The 25,629-nt window shown below is 37.8% G+C and overlaps 1 protein-coding gene across 2 annotated transcripts; it reads right to left on the reverse strand.

Moving 5' to 3' along the window:
• On the reverse strand, window positions 1-24,747 carry LOC121319528 (mitochondrial glutamate carrier 1-like). Of its 2 annotated transcripts, none has more exons than XM_041257048.1 (10): window positions 24,680-24,747; window positions 14,913-15,045; window positions 12,632-12,754; window positions 8,099-8,154; window positions 7,503-7,593; window positions 6,769-6,887; window positions 5,595-5,769; window positions 4,640-4,794; window positions 3,146-3,221; window positions 1-2,547 (listed from the first exon to the last, which is right to left on the reverse strand). In XM_041257048.1, exons 2-10 carry the CDS (start codon window positions 14,930-14,932, stop codon window positions 2,406-2,408), a joined length of 957 nt encoding a protein of 318 aa, XP_041112982.1. In that variant the 5' UTR covers window positions 14,933-15,045; window positions 24,680-24,747; the 3' UTR covers window positions 1-2,405. The 2 variants fall into 2 exon arrangements, with proteins under 2 accessions (XP_041112982.1, XP_041112981.1); XM_041257047.1 differs by lacking the exon at window positions 24,680-24,747 and adding an exon at window positions 24,555-24,655.
• Between the last annotated feature and the right edge of the window lie 882 nt (window positions 24,748-25,629).

Here is a 25,629-nt window from a genome sequence, read left to right on the forward strand (position 1 = left end):
GTGTGTAAAAAAAAAAAAAAAAGAATACAAAAATGCTAGTGCTGTGTGAAAAAGCTGTGAAAATCACAGGTGTTTCTATTTCAGGACAACTGTTTTTCTGTGTCTAAAATGTAATTGAGTCCAATGCTTTTTCATCTAAATTACGCAATGAAGGCAATCATTCATACCGCAATATACTTTCAGTGTAAATGTAGCCACACACCAATATCCTTTTCTGTGAAGAGAACTAGACACAACCTCGTTGTGTCTCTGTAACTGGGAGGGTGTTGTAGCTCCACTTGGTTCTAGCAGCAAATATCACAGACTGACGTGGACCTCCTTCTGTTATTTTAGGTATGTTCATTCAAGATTAGTGTTAATCACGGTCTGTGACACCAGCCACAAATGTATTAGAAACAACAGCATAAAAATATCTTGACTTCATGATAAACCCCAAATTGAAAACTCAAAAATAGGTAATTTACAATTTGAACAATGATCCTCTTCAGCAGAAGAGCAAAGGTAATCAAATACTTATGAAAGCCTGCATTACATATGTCCATGACCGGCAACTAGAACTCAAAGCTAAACCTTAACACCTAAAAATAAAAATACACACAATATTTGTGTAGTCGCAATAAGAACCACCAAGAACAAATGCAAACATCATGAAAAAGAAGACAAATGTAAGCTACTTGCTCAGTAAAAAAAAAAGAAAAAAAAAAAGAAAGACATTTCACTTTCTCAGCTCTTTTTGGCTTCTTTACAACAGTCTAAAACAGTTTCATGATCATCTAACTTGGATTAAATTGTTTTGTGAATACAGGACAGGAAATATAGTGCTCTGTACCTTTAGCAAAATAACGATGCATTACAAATGTGGCCAACTGTGCACGCCATCCCCTTACCACTGCAATTCCAGATCAGTGCACTGCATTGAGGATCTGGATTGACATCAATGGGTGCTGCATATCGTCTTTAGTACAGTAGTAATTACAATAAATCCAGGATTTTGGTTTTATTACTGTATGTACTTCTGAATATAATTGTACTATATGGTCCCCCCTAGTGGTGTGCTATTGTAATTCTTAGTAATTAACTCACACTATTGTAAAGAGTTGAAGGTGTATGTTTTGGTAAAAGTCAGAATTGAGTTAACCTTAAGTTTTACTGGTAAATGTCAACATTTATCTAATAAGATGGTAAATGTCAGAAATGATGAAGAAACAGATTCCTTTTCAGACATTTATCGGAAGCTTATTGGTAAATGCAGGTATATCAAAGAATGTATTTATTCCTGCATATAAATAGTCAATTAACAAAATAATCATTAATTACTACACTATTGTTAAATGTAGAGTACATTTAATTTCATACAATTGGTTTGCTGGCTTTCATTCTGTGGAGCTCTTAGGATAATTTATATTGGACCCTGACACCCTGATAAAGCATGGTGACTCTACATGGTTTATAAAAACAAAAGTAAACTGCATGTAGCCTCCCTCAGAGTGTCATTACACAGCTCTGTAAACCAGCACACTGTGTAATCTGTTACAATTTTCCAGTTCCAAGCGATGCCGGATTGACATTGTTTAACAAAACATTGTTTAACAAAATGATATTATTGGAAAAATACCTTTGTTAAATATATGTTTTTAATGTTAATATGTAAGTTTGCTGATTTATTGTAGTAAATGATAGCTACAGTGTAGTTGTGTAGTTAGTATACCTGTTTTTTATGTTTAAAACTTTAATTTTGTACTAACTATAAACTCATGCAGATCTTAACAATCATATTCGTGTTGTATAGGTTCTCTTTGTAGTCTGTTCAGTCATCACAGACAGGTGAAGTGTAAAGACCCCCTATGGTCTAAACAGAATCATGAAGATCAGGCACACCAGAGTGAGCTAAGAGAAAGAAATAGATCAGAAACTTAATCATCGATCCCTCACTGCTGTGCTGAAGACTGTAGAAAGCAGCAACCATAACTGCATTTGAATATCTAAAAGTAAAAAACAAACAAGCACTTGACAAACAGATCTTGCAGACAGCAGTAAGGGTCAGTGATAGTTTTGCTAAGGCTACATTATCGATTAAAGAATTGGTTGAACCATTACGTGGCAGTATGGTATTCTGTTATTATCAAAGCACAGAGAGCTTTAACATTTGCAATTAAAGTAAGGTGATTACCAACAAGTTATTATATTGAAAAGTTATTATAATAATGACATATTGTAATATAGACTATTACCGTCCAAGTAATAGTATAACAGTGAAATACAGGTGGATTTTGTAAGCTCTGGGAGTAGCAAAGCCATTGATGTGCGGATTCTTTCTAGCAAAGTGTTTAGCATCTTCGGTAGCACATGCAAAAGCTGTTTGTTCAAGGATCCGAACTGAGCCAGGATTTCATCCAGGGAGGTACCTAAGCAACACTGGCCAGGAGATATTCCCCGACGCCAAAGAAGTAGACCACCTGGGCAATCCCAAAGAGAGGTGCGATGACCAGAGCGCGACACCCAGCCCCTTTCAAGAAAGCAGAGTACCCTTCCCGCTGGATGATTCTCCTGTGAGCAGAATGAAGACATCACAACATTAAAGTAGCATTTTCTTTGCATTAGTTCAGGCCTGAAAGCACAAAGAGCGCCATTCCAGTCCAAGCATTTTCTCCAAAAATGATTTTTGATGATTCCAAAATGTGCCTTTTTGAAAAACACATGTCAAAACAAGTATTTTCATTTTAAAGCAGGCTAAAACAAAGTCCTCAGCTTGCTTGTCTTCCTTTCTGTTACCGTTTCACTTCCTAGGTCATTTCACCACAGCTGCGTTTTCATGTTAAACTGTGTTCCTGACTGTTTTAGTCAATAGGGGAAGCAGCTGGTTTGATAATGAAAGGGTGGCAATGACTTTTGCTCTTCAAGAAGGGAAGGGCAAGTTAAAAATAATGCTTGTACATTATAGTGCCAGGTACCATTTTTTAAACGAAACTACAAGTTTGCAACAATATTTGCTACAAAACGCACATTTGAAACCTGTACAGCAAACTGAAGTGCATGGCAGGTAAGATTCATGAAATTATTTAGCTGGCTGTAAACTATTTAACGAGCAGGATTTCCAGCTGCTGTTTTAATTGCTAACTATGATCATGAGGAATCGTTTTCTCACCTCATGCAGTGCACAGTTCCTCTGTAAGTGTCCTCTCCCACACCTTTTCGGAGGGTTTGTAAACGAGTCTTAATGACTACAATACAAAGAGAGAAAGATAATTACTCCAATGTACATCACAGTGTATCTAGATAATGCTCCCTCCTGCAACAAAGCTAGTGCTCTGATTCAAATGTCATATTCCCTCATAAGTTTTCCATGGTAAATTTGCACAATCATTTTGCAGTCTTCCCATGGTTATGCTATGCACTCACCAGTTTGACACGATTTACCATACATCGCTAGGTTTTACAATGCTTACCTATGCTTTACCATGCTTTTGTTATGCTTTTTTACACTTTGCTGTGCTTTTAGTGTGGGAAAAGTTTATATGGGGTAGAATATAAATTCAGCCTTGTTGCAGTCGGGTGCCTGATCTGTTGTTAATAAGAGAAATGTTACCTCTTCTGGTGAACTGAATAAACGTTGAGAAATGTATTCCACATTGATTTACGACAGATGGAGTGATCTAAACGCGGCGGATCTAGATATCACCACCGTATTTAAACAGTGGCAGTATATCGATCTTCCAGTTTTGTTCAATTCAACTGATACCATAATGTGTGAATAAAAACATCAAAACAACCAAATTATGTTGAAATATTTTGAGACAATCTGGGGATCTGCCAGCAGGTGGCAGCATGTTACTCTCCCGTTAAAGTCAATGCACTGTGGTGCTGTTGTGACTAAACCAATCCAGATGGATGTATGTAAATAAGCTAGAAATTCTTTATGGTAGTGGGACAAATGTATTAGGTAATCAGCTATATTAATATTTTGGGGAGATTGCAGGTCATCTTGCAGGAGAATGCGTTTTTTAGTATTGTCATGTGTTAATGTGTTATCTCTGTGGATTACCCTCCCGAAACAGCCATTAAAGCAGACTTTTACTGAATATTAATAGACAGCTGCTGGCTAATCAACCGACCACTGACTGAAGTGTGAGCTTTGACCCCCCCACCTCCCACACACACACACACACACACACACACACACACACACACACACACACACACACACACACACACACGTGTTTGCATTCCTATATTTGTGGGGACTTCTCATTGACTTTCACTATATCTTTATTTACTATTTCTAACTCCAGTTAGACAAAACTCCACACAGGGTGAAAGTCGATAACAAACTAAATATTTTGGCACATTTTTTATTATTTTTTTGAAGGCATATTTAGTTCTTAAAAATGTGTTTTACAAAGTAGGGATATCCCCACAATGTTGTTTTTTCAGGAGTTACTATCTTTGTCCGCACAGACACACACATACTCACACACACACTCTCTCACACCCACTCTCACACGCTACAATGTACTGCCTCGATATAGGCAGCAACAATACAACAAGGTAATGCATTTCTTGTAAGCACTACAGGCAGGTGCATTTTAAATAGTTATAAAAAGCAAAGCAAAGTTAGAAAATGCAAAGAAAGTTGGGGTACCATCAAGAGGGGTCACAGCCATGGCTGCCACAGCACCGGCTCCACAGCCCGCTAGGAAGGAGTGGTAGAAGGGGGCCGTCTCCCCACGGCTTCTCTGCCCCAGCCTGTTGAGGTTGGCAAACATGGGGAAGTAGATCATGGAGAACGGCACATCCCTGGACAGAGGAAACAGAACACCCTCATTTAAACAAGCAGTCTGAGAAGACTGTGCGCTCAATGAAACTGTTGATGCACGTGTCTTGTGAAAAAGTGTATTTACTGTACTTTTTTCTGCATATTTACTTTATTACCTGCTTAATTTCCCAATATCCACTGATGTTGTTTGAGATTATTATTTACCAGGCTTTCTAACTACTCCAGTAAAAAAAAAATCTAATCTTTATTTTTAATCACTGGCTCTGTTTCTTCGTAAAAGCTGAATTTCTAAAAGGAGTTGGTGCTGTAATTTCTGTCCCCTTTGTTGACCAAATCATTGTTGCACAGGAGAATGAAATTATAGTCACACACACACAACCCTCCCCCGTTTTTTTTTTTTGTTTTTTTTCTAAAACCACCTCACTTCAGAAATTCAGCCTTTAGAAGTTTTACAGAAAGTTGCTGAAAAAGGACACTAGTTAGTAGCAGAAACAGAGTCAATCATATTAAACAGGTAAGAAATGAAACACTAAACTGACAGTGATTGTCAGTAAAAGCCGTACCGTCTGCTGGTTTACCACAACAAAGCAACTCGCCCTAACAAATGTCAACTACCAGACAGAGAGCCTTTGTCAACAGGGCAGTATTGCTATTAGAAAAATGAAACAACATTCAAACCGTAAATTGTGTTGGGTAACTTTCTGCTGAGCAATGTACATAGTCCCAAAATTGAATGAAAAAAACAAACAACATTCATATTGAGAAAAAAAAGACGACAAGGCACTCCCTGCTTCTCAAGATAAAAAGCTTGCTGCCTGACCTGGCCAGCGTGGCACCGATTCCTCTGTAGAGCCCGCTGATCCCTTTGGTTTTCAGAAGCTCCCTGGCCAGCACAGTGGCGGATGGGCGTCTGCGGGCGGCTGCTGGCCCAGTGGAGAACTCTCGGGCCTGGGGGGGAGGAGAGCCACCGGCTTCTGACACACTTTTCTGAGCAGCTGAAATCAATGAAGCAGACCAAATTCTTCCAATGTTTGGTTTGGTCTTTCTTTCATTCATTTATTGGACCGACTGCTGCTGTCCGTATTTTCCTTATCCCTTTATTGTTGTCATTTTTGTCTCTCCCTGCTACCCCTGATTATTGTGAAAGCCCCCTTTTTAATAAACTTTGTATTTCATTGTTTGAACTGCTGTCTCCCTCTTTCAATGTGTGTGGATTGTGACATCTTAACTTTAACAAAGCAGACCAAATATTATAATAGTAAATATAGTATTTAGTAGGGCTGCAATGTTGTAAACTTTTTCAATCTTTTGGAGTGGTGTACAGCACTACTGTAGGCAGCTGCTATAATGTGCTTTTTTAAGCACAGGCACAACATTTGCATTCACTGTGAACACAACTAAATAAAAATCTAATTGTAGTACAGCACCCACTGATCTATAATATAACACCATCCCTCTAAAGTCTGAGTAGCAGCTTCTCTTTCTGTAGACGTGCTTCTACTATTGTCCCACAGAGACAGCCAGCCAGCTGAAACATCATCAATGACATCCATTAATTCTTACTGATCTAAAACACGCACATACAGCTCCATGCAGAAGACAAAGGGTTACGTTATGATGTAATTTGGGCTATAGTTGAGATATAGAGGGTTTCTGAAAACAATGCAAAATGTTATATTTAATAATTAGTAGTACATTCAAAATAGATTGCATTCATGAGAATTTTGCCTCAAAGTTCGCACTCCCCTAGTACTTCATATAGTTTACTGTCAACAGGGCCGAACCGTGAATTAACAACATTGGTGAATTATTGGATCTTGAAACATCAAGGGAACACTGTCCAGTATAAGAATAAAAAAACAAAACACACAGAAATGGGCAAATTAACGAAAACTGTAAAACTATAAAGAAATGACACATTGTAATTTTAATAATAAATGTATTGAAACTAAAAGTGCTTTTGTGGTGACTACACTGAGGCCTATTTTACTTACCTAGTCTCCCTGCATCCTGGAGCTGGATTTTGAGCATTTCCATGGGTGTGGTAACAATGACCTGGCAGGTCCCAGCTCCACACCCTGCTAACATCTCTTTAAAAAGAGTAAGATTTTTTCTAATTGAAAAAAAAGACAGACAATGTAATTATATAGTGGAATCTGAACAGTGAGGTGAACAGACTTGTGACTACTAACAGACTTGTGTATGTGTTTTGTGTGGGTGTATAATAAAAACAGGACTATTATTGAGGGGCAAACCCGGGGATTATAAATTAAGTAATACACGCCACCGTATTACTTAACATCATTATTGTTTACTGTTTGTTTTGCCGTCAGGCACTGGACACAAAAATATCATTATAAACAAACTTTGCATCTGTATTGTAATTGTCTGTCAGTTTATTGATCACCTGCACCTGCACACTATCAACCACTTTGCCACAGGCTGTCAGAGTTGAAGGTTATCTTGTCACATAATTTTAATGGAATTTTGAAGACTGTTCAGTCCAGGCACATAGGAGTCTCCAGACAAGCGCAAAGCCAGGTAAAGCAGATTTAGAGAAAAATATAAAACCACTCGAGCAACAGAACCTGGCACCACTGAGAATGATTATAAACACCATGAAATAGCAAGGGGAATGTAAAAAGAAGAAAAAAAGCAATAAAATTACATGTGTTGCTCTTTCAATAGAGGACATATAACATTTGCTAAAGTGTTTAAATTATTTTACCCGTCATTAGACAGCAGGTTTCGGAAAAAATCATTTGCTGCCAGTTTGATGGCCTTTTCTGGAGTCACTAAAGTGAGATTCACTGCTGCACCTGGAAGTCAAAAAATACAGTCACCTTTATAGATAGATTGCTGAGCTATTAAACTGTGTTTAGTGTTGAGATGATAACACTATGTAACAAAATTTTTGTTCCTGGGTAGTAAGTGTTATTTCCTAATTGCTTATGCCTCAAAAGTATAGAAAATGGCTATTATTCCCCACAAACTTTGCTTTTGTGACCAGGACAGTGATATTTTGAAATATCATTATTTCCAATGAAAAAACGAGCGCTTTTGTGTCTTTTCGTTCACATAAAGTCAGAAAAAAACAACATATGAATCCAAATTAACATGTATTTATACTAAAGTAATACAAAAATGACTACAAAAGATTTAGAAGTGAGTATTTACAGTATAATCGTAAATCTCGAAAAACTAATCATGAAAAAAAAGATATTAATTGATAATTTTAAAAAGTATTAACATTTACAAGGGTGAGCAATGCCTTTTGCTTACATATTAAAAGGGTGTGCAGTCTTTTTTTAGGTTTAAAATTACCTCTATACATTCCAAAATAACCTTCCTGTTGAACTGTTTTGATCAAGCAGTCTAACCTGAAATGTAAAATATAAATAAATAAATAGATAAATAAACAAACAAACAAACAAACAAAATAAATAAATAAACACAATTTTCTTCTGTTTGTCAAATTCATAAACTCTAATTGAGACAAGCCCTGCTGGTAACGAGTAGTAATGCTCTCAGCCATTCGTGTATCTGTCATCTCTTTAGTTTGAAGGTAAATCAATTACTTGGTGTTAAACTCTAATATCATTGAATCGCTTTGAATCTCTATAATGTGTAGCATTGACGTGGAATTTTCTATGGTAACAGAAGCATGAGATGGACCTGTTGGCCCTGATTGGTGGGCCAATGTGAGCTGCAAATGTGAAACCAACAAGACACACAAGACAAATACCCCAGAATCTAAAACTTTACCTCATTATTATATTTCAAATGAATAGAAAGTAAGATTCTCAACTATCTACCCCAGAAGTGAAAGAGACAGAGATGAGCTTAAGTTTATCACTGTTATTTTACACAGTAATTTTGCAGTTTTTCCATGGTTTTCCCATACAATGCATTTACCATAGTTTACCCTGGTTTGCCATGCTTTACCATATCTCTCTGTGCTTTACAATGCTTACCTATGCTTCACCATGCTTTCACTAGACTTTATTACAGTATGGTTTTATGATTTTATGATTTTTTTATGAATGATTTTACAATGGTAGCCTTTATATACGGGCAGGTCTTACATTTTGCCTTTTGGATCCAACAATGTGGACTGAGCGTTTCAAATCAGTGTCTGCTATGTGTCGTTATCAGTATTAATCATAAGGCTTGTATTTGTCATGCTACATAGGTAACAAATGGAGGAGTACCATGACATAAGCTGTTCTAATTCAAATCTATTTGCTTTAGCTGTATCTTGAGCCACTGTTCTGTGTTCCTATGTGCACATACCAAACATGGATTTTGTTAACCACCCCTTCTGTAGTGCAGATTTGAAGGTTTACTCACTGGCTGGGTTTCCACGCAGTTTAGAAAGCCAACACTTTCTCTCCATCATCAGGGTTTATGTGATGTAGCACATACCACGAACATTCCACGTGCTAAAGGAAGCCTGCGTCCTAAAACATTGTACGTTTTTAAAGAGGGGTAAACACATCCGGAAGCCATACCTTATGCTTACGAGACTTCAGCAGTGAGAATCCTGTTTGTGACGTAAACCTGCGCAACTTTCTTCAATAGTAAAAGCCGTACCAAGCAATCCTTTATATTAGATCTGCTGGACGTAGGCCTGGCAAGGTTCTTTGACCAAAGCATCCAGTACAAGGGGTTTAGAGACCTCCATTTTATTTTATTTATGTGACACCATTTTTGTAAAAGTTTATAAAGTTGTAAAAAAAATACTGAATCTACTACAAATAAAAAATGCAGCCCTTTGCAATACAGAAATAAATAAATAAATAAATAACGAAGCCCTTTGCAAAGCACAAATATTTCTTTTATCCTTTTACACTTTTGTTATCTTTGTGTTTGGTGACTGGATAGCCGATGTACACTCTACACTAGCCTTAAAGGGTAAATAAGGACCTTTATATTTTTTGTTGTGTTACATGTTTATGCAAGGTGTGTGTTGTTTCATTTTTAAAAAAAATTTTGACCACTTTTAAATTTAAACTTTTAAATTGTATTCCCTGCCTCAAGATGACTTCACATGTACCTGCATGGTCCTCTCAGAACTACATTTCCAATCATCCTCCTGCTCACACACTAGTAAACCCATCTCAGTTACATATGTAAGCAGGAGGATGATGGGAAATGTAGTTCTGAGAGGTCAGTGCGGGTACATGTGAAGTCATCTTGAGGCAGGGAATGCAATTTAAATAAAAGTTTAAAAAAGTGGTCATTTTCACTGCTCTATATAACAATCTTTAATGCAAGTAATGTCTCCACGATGCCACATAGATTTCAACCCAGTAAAATATGTTTAAATAGTGCTCCTATCAGTGGTTAAAGCCTGGCTTCCAAACAAACTAATTATCGCTCGCTTTATGGTGCACATTATGATTATTGCCCTTTAGTTAATATGCTGTGAATAAAGCTCATCTCATTATTCAGAGTGGGGTGCCTCATTTAAATACATTATCATGAATTACCATACACATCAGATATTCATAATATGCCCACTATTTCACTCGATAATTAATAAAAGTGTAATTGTAAATATGACAATCATGAACTTGCACACTAATTGCAATTATGGTGCACCATAATGTTTAAAGCCCTTTCGTAAATGAGGCCCTTTTCCATGGAAACTGCCCCACTGTTCTCATTAATGAATTGTAAAGAATCCCCATTTTAAAAGTTTACCCAAAGCAAGCTAGTTGCACGGTGTCAGCATTGTAAAGCAAAGAGATATATTGTCAACCATAGTAAACTGCAAAATTACCTATTAAAAAGGATAATATTTAACAGTAGTTTGCAGTTAAATACTGCAGAATTGCTCATGCCTTCACCTACCCTGACAAACTAGTATAGGAAACTCATAGTACCATATACAAATGGGAAACTGCAAACTGTGCAGATTTACCATGCTGGCTTACACTCGGGACCTTTACAAAGAAACCAATGAACTGGAAATCAAAAGGACTCAATTGCACGATAAATATTCTCATGCATTAAATGGAACAGTGAAAAACTGTATAGGGTAAAGCTTTATTGTTCTGTGCTTTCCAACTATGATTTTCCTGCTTCAGTTAAGGGCATTTTGCCTTTAATGTAAATGAATGTGTCTCCCTGTCTGTCTTTGTGTTGATCTGTTCACACTATTACAGCACCAGGCAAGGCTGTTCTGTGTTTCCACTGGTTTGCGGAAATGAAAACAAATTCAATTGAAAAGGCACGTGACCATGTGCTCTTTCTATAGCGATGCCAAGGGCGTGTTAAGGGAAATCTGTGACTCACACAGGACAAACACAGACTGAGAACAGAGTTTGTAGCCAGCTCAAATCAGCACTGCACTGCGTGTGGGTGCAGAAACATCTGTTTGGCATTTTAAATGACTTTACAGGGCACTGATGAATCTGCTAACAGTCTTGTACGTCAGTAGTTAACGACTTGCAGGCACAGCGCACTAACGATTTCAGATCATTTTATTTGTATGTGGTGTTTGTAGCTTAAGATCACACAGGCTCCCTTATAACAGTTTCCGATAGTTAAAGCATGGCAAAGTGTAATAAAGCACAGTGAGTGCATGGTAAAGCATAGGTAAGCATAATATTAACTGAGACACAGTCTTGAGCACCCCCTGATAAAAGCTGCCCGCTGTATATTAGGAATTCTGTGAAGTTTTTTTTTTTTAACATGCCTATAGAGATTTCCAAGTGCTTTGTCATGCATTTTTCTACACAATGATCCTCAGTGATCCTTTAACATGTCTGCCTGGATGTAATGAGTAGTTACTTAAGTTTTAAGTTACATGTTCACAGTAATAATTCTAATACCTTAAAAGTTTGCTATTTCTTTAGATTTAGATACATTTTTATTGTTTTAAGGTTATCTAAGGTTTGAAAAATAAAAAAAAAAAACAGTTATTTTACTTCCCTTAAGTTTAGAGAAATGGAAAATTCATATTAACAATTCATAAGATTCAGTTAAGAAAATATTTTAATTAAAGATTAAAAAACAAACAAAAAAAACGCATGCACCTCAAACGGAGTGAACTTCTCATTGGTGAGATCTTTCAGAAATATGTTCAATACTGGGTAAACGATTGTTCTCTGTACTGTAAATAATGAGTCATGATGCTCTGCTAATGATCCACAGTATCCGTTTCCGCCTGGACTGTGGCTTCGCCTTGGCTATTATTACAGAGTAGCTTCAAATTACATTTCCTGTTGCCTTGTTGTGATGTTATGCTTTGATATGTGTTATTGCACTTTTCCATGCACATGTGTAACCCAGGTTGGATCAGCCAAGGCATCTTTATAGAGGTAAGAGCCAGCACACCGATCAATGCCAGCGACAGAAAAAGAAACTGGATCCTTACAAGTAATCTGGCTGATGTAGCCTAAGTTTTTTTTAATTCTTTTTTGGAATGCAGTGTTTAACAAGAAGTGTGTCAGTAACATGTAACTGAAAATTCAGAATTAGACCCATCAGCATGATGAAAACAAATCTGATATTCTCAATAACTTATATTAAATAATGTTAAGCGCAAGCTTCATGATAATTGTATAAGCTGTTCACAGCTATGTGTAAACATGTACGGATGTACATACAGACAGACACCCCGCTATATCTCCTGAACCTGATATTCCCAGTAATGTATACTAAGTAAGGTTAATACCAAGTTTCATGACAACTGGATAAGTGTACAGGAGTACAAACAACTGCCTCCACTATATCCCCTTTGCAGGGGGGTTTATCTGGGTACATTTACTTCCAAAAAGCAAATAGTGATACTAACCCAGGAACACAGTGGGCAGCCTAGTGTTGGTTCACAGATAGAGATGTACCTACATTCCTGTGTAGAGGCGCTGGCCCTGCTGGTTCTGCAGCCGAGTTTTTGCCAGGTCGATGGGAAACACACACGTCACCCCCACCAGCCCTGCGATACCACCGTCAATCAGCTTAGCAGGGAGACTATGGAGAGGGGGAGACAGACAAAGGGTCACAAAAACAACTTTCCCCCGGTCCCTATTTGGGTTCTGTAGATACTCGTATTCTCCAAGTACTTCCCTTCAAGAAATTTGAAGCTGTTCAGTATTAAATAAATGGAATAAAATTGCCGAACACAAAACAAAGCCTTCACTCGGCTCCCTTGCTTACAGTTATTGAGTACCAATCAATGTACTCAACGAGCAAGATGGGCCGAATGGCCTCCTCTCGTTTGTAAACTTTCTTATGTTCTTATGTTCTAATAACATTCTTTAATGTAGGACCTGTCAATCAAATGAACTAAACCAGTCTTACCTTTGTTTTCTCCTTTTGGTATACAATCATTTTGATTTCACTTTGCTGGTGTCCTTAAAAATCCATCATCTTTGCTGTGAACTGTGGGATTCTAACCCTGGGCAAGATGTAACCTCTGATTAAACTTGAAGTAACTTACAAAAAATGATGGTGATTAAGTAGATTCAAGAAAATGCACAGAGTCCTTTTCTTCAGTCAGTTGCCAGGTTTATTGAAATATGCAGGGAGTCTGGTCCCAGGTACAGGACAAACACAATACTCAACATTACAATGTTTGCATGACATTAAATACCCTTCTGTATAGATGGTCCACCTCCCCTTTCTCTGACACTTAACCAATGGTCAAGGTACAACACATTATTCTGTTAATTTAGTGTGTGTGTGTGTGTGTCTGTATGTGTGTGTGTGTGTGTGTGTAGTCTTGTGTGACAACCTCTGAACTCAGTGCATTCTTCACACTCCTGGAGAAAAAAGGTCCATAAATCTGCCCCTTTGATCCCAGTGGCATTATCTCTTTCGATCTCTCTGAGAACCTCTGGGTCCAATGCCAGTCCCTGGGAGCCTTTTAGCTCCTTTATGCTTTGCATTCCAAGTCTTACAGCCTGGCCCCTTCTGGTCCACAGCATTGTTATCTTTTTAGCTTGCAGTCAATGCTGGGCAAGAAACTTGTAGACGCAATGTCTCTATCAATTGTAAGCAGTACATGCAATTTGAACCAAACAGTCTGCTATCTGCAATATTAGTCTCTTTTCAGAAAAAAACACCAGTATAGCTCTGCCAGTCCACATGCGTAGCAAACTGCTAATCAATTCTCAATCCATGTTTTCCAACAAAACTCGACAGAAAAATACATATCCCAGTATACACACCGGTAGCTCTTAAGTTACAGCCAAGGAAAGGTCACATTTACATGACGAATCAGTTGCATTTGCTATGGCCTTGGTACAGCAGTAAAAATGTCAGCACCCCGGATGAGAGGACAATTTGTGTCCAAACAGCTTTTTTTTTTTTTTTTTTTTTGAGTGACCAATTATTATTTGTATTTATTTTCCCCCAATTTGAAATGTCCAATTATGTTTTTTTTCTCCTCAATGCAGCGAGTCCCCACACAGCATGGATATTCTGAGGACATATGAGCATCCTCCGATCTCAGAAGCCTAAAAGGTAACATACACTGCCCCTCGCTAGAGAAATGTTTGCCTTTACTTGAGTAACCTGCAGGCATTACATGTACATGTTTGTTAACAGAATGGCAAGCTTTAGTTACCTCCTAGCACTCTCCCTACTGACACAGACAGCTACCCCACATTCTGGAGTTATTACATGCTGTGCAACCTTGCAACAACAAAGAAAATGCTTGCTGAGATGCATTTCAGTTTGACCTTAGTTAATTAAAAAATATATAATACAGGAAGTGCAAAATGTGTTTTGTTTATCTTTATTAGGCAGAACTTTCTTTTGAATTTGTTGTTTTTTGTAAATATTAGATCTTTATATAGCTAATCCTTGTATATTCTAAGATGGTTTTTGTGCATTACATTTTTTTTGCTGGTAAATATGGTCCATACTTTAAGTGCATGGGGAGCTAAATATCCCATACGACTTCAAAAGGCAAAAAATCCTGATTTTTCTAGACCCTGCTTATCAGACGTGTGCAGCGGAGCGGAGGCTGTGACTGCACACAGCAAACAAGTATCTTAACCACTATGCAAAAGAGCCAGGCTCCTCTACATTGGTGGTTATAGAACTCTTAACCTCATCTCACAGGTTAACGTCAGTCACACACGACACCTGCACACGGGATAACAATTCTAAAGAAAACTCATACCTGATTTTTTGGCCAGCCATGTTGATCTTTGGATTTGTAAAATTATTCCAGTCACCTTCAGTAGGTTAATGAGTCCTGGTCTTAGTTATAAAGGACCTCTACTGCCAAAAGACGCTTCTGCATATTCCACTTACTGTGAAAAAGGAAACCTTCCATTAGTTATACGCTGTCAGTTATACATTATATCCCTGTGATTACAGAGATCTTTTAAATTATATCACTTTGTAGCATCATAGTAAAATAAATATGAATATGATTGATCTAAGTCACTAAGGGACATATTTTTTAGAAAGAATAAAAATACCTGTGGACATTTACAACAGTAGTATCAAAGATCTAAGTAATGTAATCGAAGGTCTTTTATAGCCCTCTTAAGTTGATTTCTTTGTTGTTTCTCAGTTTTGCATATTGCTGTTGATGGTGGTTCTATCAAAGCCAAAACAACTACCATAATAATATATTCCTCCCTTAGCCCTTACTGGACAGCACTGAACAGGACAGGAAGCAAGTGAGTCAGTAACACATATTCACATTCAGAGCTCTCAGTATGGTGGAAGGAGGAATGGGCAAATATTGCTTCATAACGGTGTGCATAGTTAATAGAGACTTTTCCGAAAAGACTACTGGCTGTAATAGCTGCCAGAGGTGGTTCAACCAAGTATTGACCTAGGGGGATGAAATCTTAAAAAATGATGACATTTCAATTTTTTAAATTTGTATTATTTTATTGTTTACTATTTTCTTTCTTTTTTTGGGGGGGTGGGGGTGGGGGTGGGGGGGGTGGGGACTCTGTGAAGAAGACTGTGTGACTCACAAATAAAAATTCTCAATCTAATGCATCAAAATCCCAGGCTGTGAGACTCTTAAATGTGAAAAGAGGGATGGGGCCTGAATACTTTTTCAAGGCACTGTACATTCACATTCAGAGCTTTCAGTATGGTGACAAGGTAGATGACCATTACATGTTTCACCAGTAAGCAGAGAAGCTGCCAAGTTTCATGTCAATTTGATTATCCAGATATATACAAAAAATGTAAGTGTCACACCCAGGCGTATCTTCAGAATCTGATACTATCAAAAAACAAAACAATGTTAACACCATGTCAACTAGATTAGTTCTCCATCTGCAAACATGTAAGTGCGACATGCAGAAGGACAGACACCCCATGTATCCCCAAACAATGATATTCTCAATAACTGATGGTTAATAATGTTAACCTCAAGTTTCGTGACACTCTGTGGAGTGTGGTATAGGTACGAACAACCCCCTCCACTATATACCCTTCGCAGGGCATTGGGGCAGCACACCCATACAAGGATCTTGTATGTTTAACTGGCAACCCGTGGCTTCCTTCCAGCCTCAGTGTTGATGATCTGCAAACCCATGGCCAGCATTTTTCCATTCATTTCCACAAATAACAACAGTATCTTTTTTTTTCTTATTTGAATGTGTATGTATGTGTTTGCAACTATGTTCTTAAAATATCCCATTTAAAATGCACATTCAACCCCTGCATGTTGGTTTTTTGTATTTTAATTGGTAAAGGTGATGAAAGCAAAAAGGTCTAGAGATGAAATTTATTGCCACCTATTTTTTTGTTTTACTGTGTTGTTGCAGTCCATCATTCAAAATGCATTATACTACATGCTAATACTGTATGTCCCTTATAAAAGGTTCCTACAGTAAAAGCATACCAAACTGTAATAAAGCATAGTAAAGCCCAGGTAAGCATTGTAAAGCTGAGGTGTATGGTAAAGCACATTAAAAAAACATGGTAAACCAGGGTAAACTATGGTAAATGCATTGAATAACCATGGGGAAAACTACAAAAATGCTATGTAAAAATACTGTGGTAAACTTTTACAAGAGTCCTTACAATAACAGAAATAAACAGTTTAAAAAAGCTATACCCCATAATGAACATATATAAAAACAAGCAAATAACAGCCTGTGTGACAATTCTGCTAATGCTGATAAACACCTTGGTTAGAAAGTCCTTCCAGTGGTTGTTAGGGACGCATTGTGACAATGTGTTTGTGAAAAGCAGTTCACCTTGGGTTAAATTTCTCTTCAGCCCATGACAAGCGCCCTTGTTTTTTTCTACATGGCAACGTCTGAAAAATTGCTACCAGTCGAACAAGAATCCCACATTCTTCCCTTTTGGTGTATAAAGAGCTGCATTCACTACCCCTGGATGTAATTCTATAAAACACAGTTTTGTTTATTCTGTTGAACATCAGTTCAGAGAGGCCTCACTCTTGTAGTGTAGGATAAACTATTGTACGTTGAGTGTGAAAAACCCAGCAGTTGCAGTTCTTGACACACTCAAACCGACGCGCCTGGCACCTACTACCATACCCTGTTCAAATGCACTTAAATCTTGTGTCTTTCCCATTTACCCTCTGAATGGCACACATACACAATCCATGTCTCAATTGTGTCAAGACTTAGAAATCCTTCTTTAACCTGTCTCCCCTTCCTCTACACTGATTGAAGTGGATTTAACAGGTTACATCAATAAGTGATCATAGCTTTCACCTGGATTCACCTCGTCAGTCTATTTCATGGAAAGAGCAGCTGTTCCTAATGTTTTGTACACTCAGTGTATATATATATATATATATATATATACACACACACAGCTCTGGAAAAAATTAAGAGACCACTGCAAATTTATCAATTTCTATGGTTTTACTATTTATAGGTATGTGTTTGGGTAAAATGAAAATTTTTGTTTTATTCTATAAACTACTGACAACATTTCTCCCAAATTCCAAATAAAATTATTGACATTTAGAGCATTTATTTGCAGAAAATGACAAATGGTCAAAATAACAAAAAAGATGCAGTGTTGTCAGACCTCGAATAATGCAAAGAAAATAAGTTCATATTCATTTTTAAACAACACAATACTAATGTTTTAACTTAGGAAGAGTTCAGAAATCAATATTTGGTGGAATAACCCTGATTTTCAATCACAGCTTTCATGCGTCTTGGCATGCTCTCCACCAGTCTTTCACATTGATGTTGGGTGACTTTGTCACTCCTGGCGCAAAAATTCAAGCAGCTCAGCTTTGTTTGATGGCTTGTGACCATCCATCTTCCTCTTGATCACATTCCAGAGGTTTTCAATGGGGTTCAGGTCTGGAGATTGGGCTGGCCATGACAGGGTCTTGATCTGGTGGTCCTCCATCCACACCTTGATTGACCTGGCTGTGTGGCATGGAGCATTGTCCTGCTGGAAAAACCAATCCTCAGAGTTGGGGAACATTGTCAGAGCAGAAGGAAGCAAGTTTTCTTCCAGGACAACCTTGTACTTGGCTTGATTCATGCGTCCTTCACAAGGACAAATCTGCCCGATTCCAGCCTTGCTGAAGCACCCCCAGATCATCACCGATCCTCCACCACATTTCACAGTGGGTGCGAGACACTGTGGCTTGTAGGCCTCTCCAGGTCTCCGTCTAACCATTAGACGACCAGGTGTTGGGCAAAGCTGAAAATTGGACTCATCAGAGAAGATGACCTTACTCCAGTCCTCTACGGTCCAATCCTTATGGTCTTTTGCAAACCTCAGCCTGGCTCTTCTTTGCTTCTCATTGATGAAGGGCTTTTTTCTAGCTTTGCACGACTTCAGCCCTGCCCCTCGCCGTGCACACTTCACCCCAGCTGCCGTTTGCCATTCTTTTTGTAGGTCACTTGATGTCATCCTACGGTTGCTGAGTGACATTCGAATGAGTTGGCGGTCATCCCGGTCAGTGGAGAGTCGTTTTCGCCCTCTGCCGGTCTGTAGCTTTGTTGTCCCCAATGTGTGCTGCTTGACCTTGTTCTTATGAACCGCCGTCTTTGAAATTTTAAGGATGGAAGCAACCCGACGCTCACTGTATCCCTCTGCCAGTAAAGCCAGAATTGAACCCTTCTTTTCCTCACTCAAAACTTTCCTTTTCAACTCTTTGGGCATGGTCAATAGTTATTTTTTTATTCCAATTACTTTTGAGGTACTACTAGCACTGTTTTGCCATCCAGCTGGTCCTATTGCAAGAGGATAGTGATGACCACAGGAGTGGTTTTTATACTTTTCCTCGTTAAATAAGATTTGGTTCAGGTGATCCCCTAATCAGTACCTCATTCAGTAGAATGAGGTGTGCCTGTGTTGGAATTCAACAGACACTGGAATGGAATGGCTGCCATACATGTAGAGATGCTGATTTAAGAAAAATTTGCAGTGGTCTCTTAATTTTTTCCAGAGCTGTATATATATATATATATATATATATATATATATATATATATATATAATAGAATCTATATCTTAGCAAGAACAGTATATACGGATCAGCAGTAAACTTGTCGATTTGTCAGTCAACGCTGTGACTTTGTAAAGGACCTTTTCCGGTACAAACAGTACCGTGTTAAAAACGGATATGTCACATCAGTCATCTTTCACAATTTTGCCTAATCACGTCTGTTTGTCACAGTTTAGTTAATGTGATTTTATATAATAATTATGAAAATATAATTATTTCTGAGGGATACAGAAAAAGAATCGCGGAATTTATCGATTTCTGCTCAGTACATAAAATCGCGACATGGACGTTATAAATTGATACGATTATACAAATTATACAAATATTCTAACCCGTACACGAACTATTTCACGTTCTTAAGTTTGCGATTATGAGGACTCTGGTTTGGTAAAGTGTCCACAGTATTGGCAATGTTAAATTGTCCTTGCTCAGTCACCTCGAACAAGCAGGTAGTCTCGCGCAGTTCATTAAAAAAAATCAACAGCTCCCCCGTGGTAAGAGTTTAAAAAATGTGGTCCATGTGTAATACGGTATATAACACATTTCATTGTAAAGCTTAAAACAATCTGTATCTCTCTGTGGATAAAGCCGTCAGCCAAATAAATAATAATAATAATAATAATAATAATAATAATAATAATAAACCTGCTTGGAAAAATGCTGCTTTCTGGTTGGTTAGCTGTGTTCTATCACTCATACATTAATTCCACACAACTTTTCAACGCAGACGCATCACCAAAAAAGCTTTGAATTTAAATTCACACGCCATTATTCTGTAACGTTTAATATCTGTCAATTATCATTAATTAACCTTCCTATTAGCTTTCGGGTGTATCTGACCCGACACTAGTTTCCAATTAGCTTAAATGCTATTTTTCTTTTCATTTTCTGTATAATATTGTACGACTTTTCCTAAATTGGGGTCATGAACTTATACACAGAAAACAGAACCTTTGATATATATATATATATATATATATATATATATATATATATATATATATATATATATATATATATATATATTTATATTTTTTTTATTTTTTTTTTTTTGATGTGTGCGGTATGTATGTTTTACTCTACAAAGAGATGACATTGGGTCACTGTAAATAGTGGCATTTAAACTATGTCCTTTTGTGTGGAATAAATTAATAAACAAAATTATTTAATCAAGCGTTAAGGAAACGTGGGAGTCTGAAATTACATCGGGTCAATAAGTCCCAAAACATAACAGATGTACCTAAATTAAGAACATAATACGGGGTTAAAAAAAAAAAAAAAATACTAAATCTCAGATCCACAATCAAATTTTGACTTTTTGATGGAAAAACTTTTGACGAATTGCCTGAAGATCAATTTCCCGAATCTAAGTACCGGTACCAGACAACTTTAAAATAATAATAATAATAAAAATACAACGGCACAGTGGAATACAGTAATGGAAACAGAACTAAATCAACACGAACTTGAACGAAACAAAAATAAACACAATAAAAGCTTCCAAATGGGCTGTGAACATCACACACTGGCTTCAAGAAAAAATGTAATCCTGTTACCTTTCATTTACTTTCTCATAAAACACTGAACAGTCCCCTTAGGGAATTGTTGTGTTGTAGACCATGAAGACACGTTGGTAAAGTATAACTGATTTATTCAACGAGTCGATAACACTCGCGGTACCTGCTCTTACTATGTACTGTCTATATCTTTCCCGCTTTTTCCCTACATCCCCTGCTTATCTCACTACACCACAAGCAGTCACAGCAACATCTATTGACGCTTTTAAGGTAGAACACCACAGGAATGTTATGCTTCCATAAGAAATAAAGATGGATAATTTCCAGCTTTATCAGTCTGCGAGTCGGTATCAACTGCTTGTTTAATGATCCGCCATACAGCAGAAAAGTTAACTTAGCGAAAGATACTGCATTTAACACAGCTAATAGTGTATTCGTAGCAGTAATTTAAAAACTGAGTCTCAGTGGAACTGATAAAGCAACACACTATCCCCCAATAACACCTACTGGCCTGGGGCCATTACACAAGCATCCTGTGTCATTTTTGTCTTGGAGATAGGACGTCTTAAGTATCAGTTTAGGAGAATTGATATTGTAGAACAAGTTTCCCTAACTCGTTTTCCCATCTTAAATTAAATAGGAAATAGTATATGGTGTAACATCTCCAAAGTCTTTCCCTACTTTTCTCCCTTCCGGATGCAGAGATACTTTGTCATGCATTTCTCTCATCTCGATCGACTCGACTACTGCAACTCTATGCTACTCAACAGCTGAGTACTGTGCCCCAGTCTGGTGTCGCAGTTTGCACGCAAGCTCAACTCTGCAATGCGGACCATCTCCGACACTTTTCGCTCAACTCCGGTCCAGTAGCTACCGGTGCTGAGCAACATCACACCTCCACACATTCGGCGCAAGGAAGCAGTGGTCAAAATCATCAACAAGATCCAGGATAAGCCGGCACTACCATTGCATGACTATATCCTCCATTCACCAAAGGTGCGTCTGGAATCTAGACGTCCAGTCTGGCTGTCACTTCCTGACCCTGATTGGTCATCAACAACCCAGTGGCAAGAGGAGTGGTTCCAGAGCGACACTCACAACCAATTCCTCATTGCTGACCCAACCGACCGCCCGACCGGCTTTGATCTGCCACGCCAAGATTGGACTTTACTCAATCGCTATCGTACTGGTCACAGTTGGTGTGCAGCGTGTCTTTTTGACTGGGGCCTCGTAGACAGCCCACTCTGCTCATGTGGGCAGAAACAGACAATGCTTCACATTGTGGAGGACTGCCCACTGACAAGTTTCCCGGGTGGTCTCCGTGCTTTACACACAGCTGTTGATTCAGCAGTTGATTGGCTGCGCAAGAACAGCACACGCTAAGAAGAAGACTGCAACTCTCTATATGGTGGTCTCCCTTAACGCACCATAAACTCTCCTGCTCACCTACAATGCCCTTCATCACACAGGTCCCGAGTACCTCCTCAACTAGCTGACTCGCTATTACCCCAAGCAAAAGGGCACCACACTTCAAGAAAGTTCGTTCAGCTTCATGGCTCGGACTCTTTGGAACTCTCTCCCAGCTTTGGTGCGTGATGCTCCCACCATCGCTCGCTTTAAATCAACTCTTAAGACCCACTTGTTCTCTCTTGCTTTCCATGCTCTTTAAGCCTGATATCTGCTATTGGCTGCTGTGTTGTTGCTACTATTTCATGTATTATGCTACTATATCATGTATTATGCATTTTCACTGTATTTAATGTATTATGCTTTTTTTTTGTTTGTTACTGTATATCATGTATTATGCATTTCTCTGTGTATAAACTCTTGTTGCTTTGGGGTGGTGGTCCGCTGTGAAGGGCGCTATATAAAATAAAAAGAAAGATTGATATTACAGAATGATCCTAACTCGCGCTTATCCTAAAAATGCTTTAAAAAGTTAAAAAAAAAAACATAAAAAAAGAATCTAACAAAATCGTGTTATCAGACTACTTTATGTAATTTACAAAGTTATATATTGCCATTAATGAATTAGCATAATAGGTTAATGCAACTGATACACAGAAATGTAGTTAACATTTTAATAAAGACATGCTATATTTACAATTAAATGTAAATATATAAAAATAAACATGCTTAAACAAATTTTGTTTACATTGCACTGGAACTATATCTTTGTGCATTGTGATATTTATTGTTATTGAACACTTTTTAAATTTGATGTGTTAATAAACACACATTAAATTTGATGTGTTTTTATTTAAAAATTAAATAAATACAGTATTCAATTAACAATCAATAATTAAGTCGATTTATAATCGCATTAAGGCATTCCAGGGAGTGAGAAAACCGCACACTGAAGGTCGGGTCTTATAACACCCTCAGTGTGCGGTTATCAAGTTAACCCACCCCCTGGAGTGCCTTAATGATTCATCATCATCATAATAATAATAATAACTGTTGAGACACTCGGGAAGTTAAATCTCAGGTTGAGATGTAAAATAAAAAATTAGAATGGATTATAATTAACCGAATATTTTTATGTTTTATTTTATGACAGGAAAAGCAGGGACTCACCTCAACTACGTCTTCATTTATTTTTTTTTAATTTTGATTTACCAAACGCACTGAATACTGTTGAAACAAACTAATCCCTGAATTCCTTTTGCTTCTATTAGAGCACCCATAAACCACACAACACGCCATCTTGCCCCTGTGTACTAAGCACTGTGTTGACACCTCACACTAAAGCAATGGTAACCGCGACAGGTAGCTTATGTGTAGGACTTCTTATACGTCACATGCCGATGACAGCCGAGTGTTTCTGAAAAATATGCAGGTCTGAAGTGCGGCAAAATATCGACAGGAACAGAAAATGCTACAGTATAATAAAATAAAAATATCTATTCCTTAAAATACCTTCCAATTACACAATGTATATGGTAAAATGACTATATCAAAGTGCTATTTAAAATAAAACTTGAAACAAATTATTCTGTGACTGTTATTATGTTATTACAAATTATTCTTGTCAAACTGGATGCATTCTTACAGAGCTCCGCACGTCATTCTGATAAAGGGTCATCAGCTTTATCACGTATTATTAATATTTCACTGTTGAGTTTCTCTTTGACCTGTTTCAATGAAATCCTATACTGTACTGTTTGCTAGTTCTGAGGTGCAAGCTGTCAAAACAATTGTGCTTTTTATTAATTAAAGTAATACCATTAAAAGTACAGCTGTATTAACTAGACTATACTACAGCTACACTAAATTCCAATATTTGTGATGTGATTTATTGTATTTGTAACTAAAGTGTAACTACATGATAATGATATTTATCTATTTAACATTAAAGCACCCTATTATTTTGCCCCTGGTTATCTCCCCAATTCCTCATTTTCAATTATCTTCGCTCACCACTGCAACTCCCCAAAACAGCTTAGAGCTCAGAAGAACTGAACCAGCAGCTATCCTTAAATCCTCAAGCTAATCGCCTCTTTACATCTGGGAGCTCGACAGTATATGCTGAGAAGGTCAAAGGTCAGCCTGCAGGTATCTGCTTGAGCTCAGCAAGTGCAGCAGGATCAGCTGCAGCCCTCTGAGATGATTCACCCATAATCCACAGCAGCACCAGCACCAATGCAACGCTCACTACAGAATCCTCAAACAAGATCAGCAACTTTGCACAGCCTGGACATACCATAACCAGGTGAGCAACTATGGGGACCTCAACTTTGATCTTTCTGAATCTGGTCTAGACTTTAAAAAAAAAAAGTATTTTATTCACAAAAACAGACATTAAAATAACATTCCTTACAGCTTTGTGAATAGGACCTGTCTCACATGTAGCACTTTGCTACCAGTCCATCTTGACTATCTCCTGTGTGTTTCTGCAAAAGACTGTTCCCAAACAAAAACATCAGAGCTCCATTTTCCGCTTACCAGTCCTCCCCTGTGTGCATCTCAGAGAGTCTGCAGGAGCCAGCCCTGGTAATGCAGACAACATTTCCTCACATAGCAGACTAAGGGACCGTTCACAAATGTCAAACTTTTTTGCTTTTGTTTACAGATGCACAATTGTTATTGCTATTTAGGCTTTGTATTTAATGTTAATGTTGTATTTGTTTTATATTTTTCCTAAAAGGAAATGATGTAGAGGAGGGGTCTGGAAGGGGAGCTGAGGGGGAGAGGGGTTGAGGTAACCTGTATCAGTAAGGAATGTTTCAAAATCTTCTTGTCCTTTACATTTACATTTCGCTGACCAGTATTTTTCTGACAACCTTCAAATTTACATTCTCTGAATGGTACCTTGAGGCAGTAGTATATAAATGAATAGGCAATTATATTGTACCACTTTATATTCTACAATAATCAATGCCAGAAAATTAACAGTTTACATATGGAATGGAATGTACACATCTTTAAATGGTGCGTACAAAAAAAAAAATAATTAGGACCCAATTATTTTACCCCTAATTCTCTCCCCAATAAAGAATGTATAATTATGTTCCCCCATTGCAGTGGTTCCTACACAGCTTAGCTGAAGGTCGTGTGATTTGTCCTCCGTGGAACTCGAGTGGCCTGTCTGACCACCAGAACACCAGGGCCAATGCAACTCTCCCTGCAAAGACCAGCAGCTTCATACATCCAGGATGTGAGCCTGCGGTCCACCGGTACCCAGGCGTTTGGCTACTCGTACCTACCTTGAGTTTTTACCTTGGCCACATTAGAAATGTAATTTGGAAAGAATGCTGATCACTTTTTAACTTAAGCTATGTTACCTGACACCAAGGATTTTAATGTGAAACAGAACAAGATTGTAAGTTTCAGAGACCCTGATTAGCATTATATCTGGACTACTGCACCTAACTTTACTTTAGGTAAGGCTAATA

The sequence above is a fragment of the Polyodon spathula genome, chromosome 8 (assembly GCF_017654505.1).
Source record: "Polyodon spathula isolate WHYD16114869_AA chromosome 8, ASM1765450v1, whole genome shotgun sequence".
Classification (NCBI taxonomy): domain Eukaryota; kingdom Metazoa; phylum Chordata; class Actinopteri; order Acipenseriformes; family Polyodontidae; genus Polyodon; species Polyodon spathula.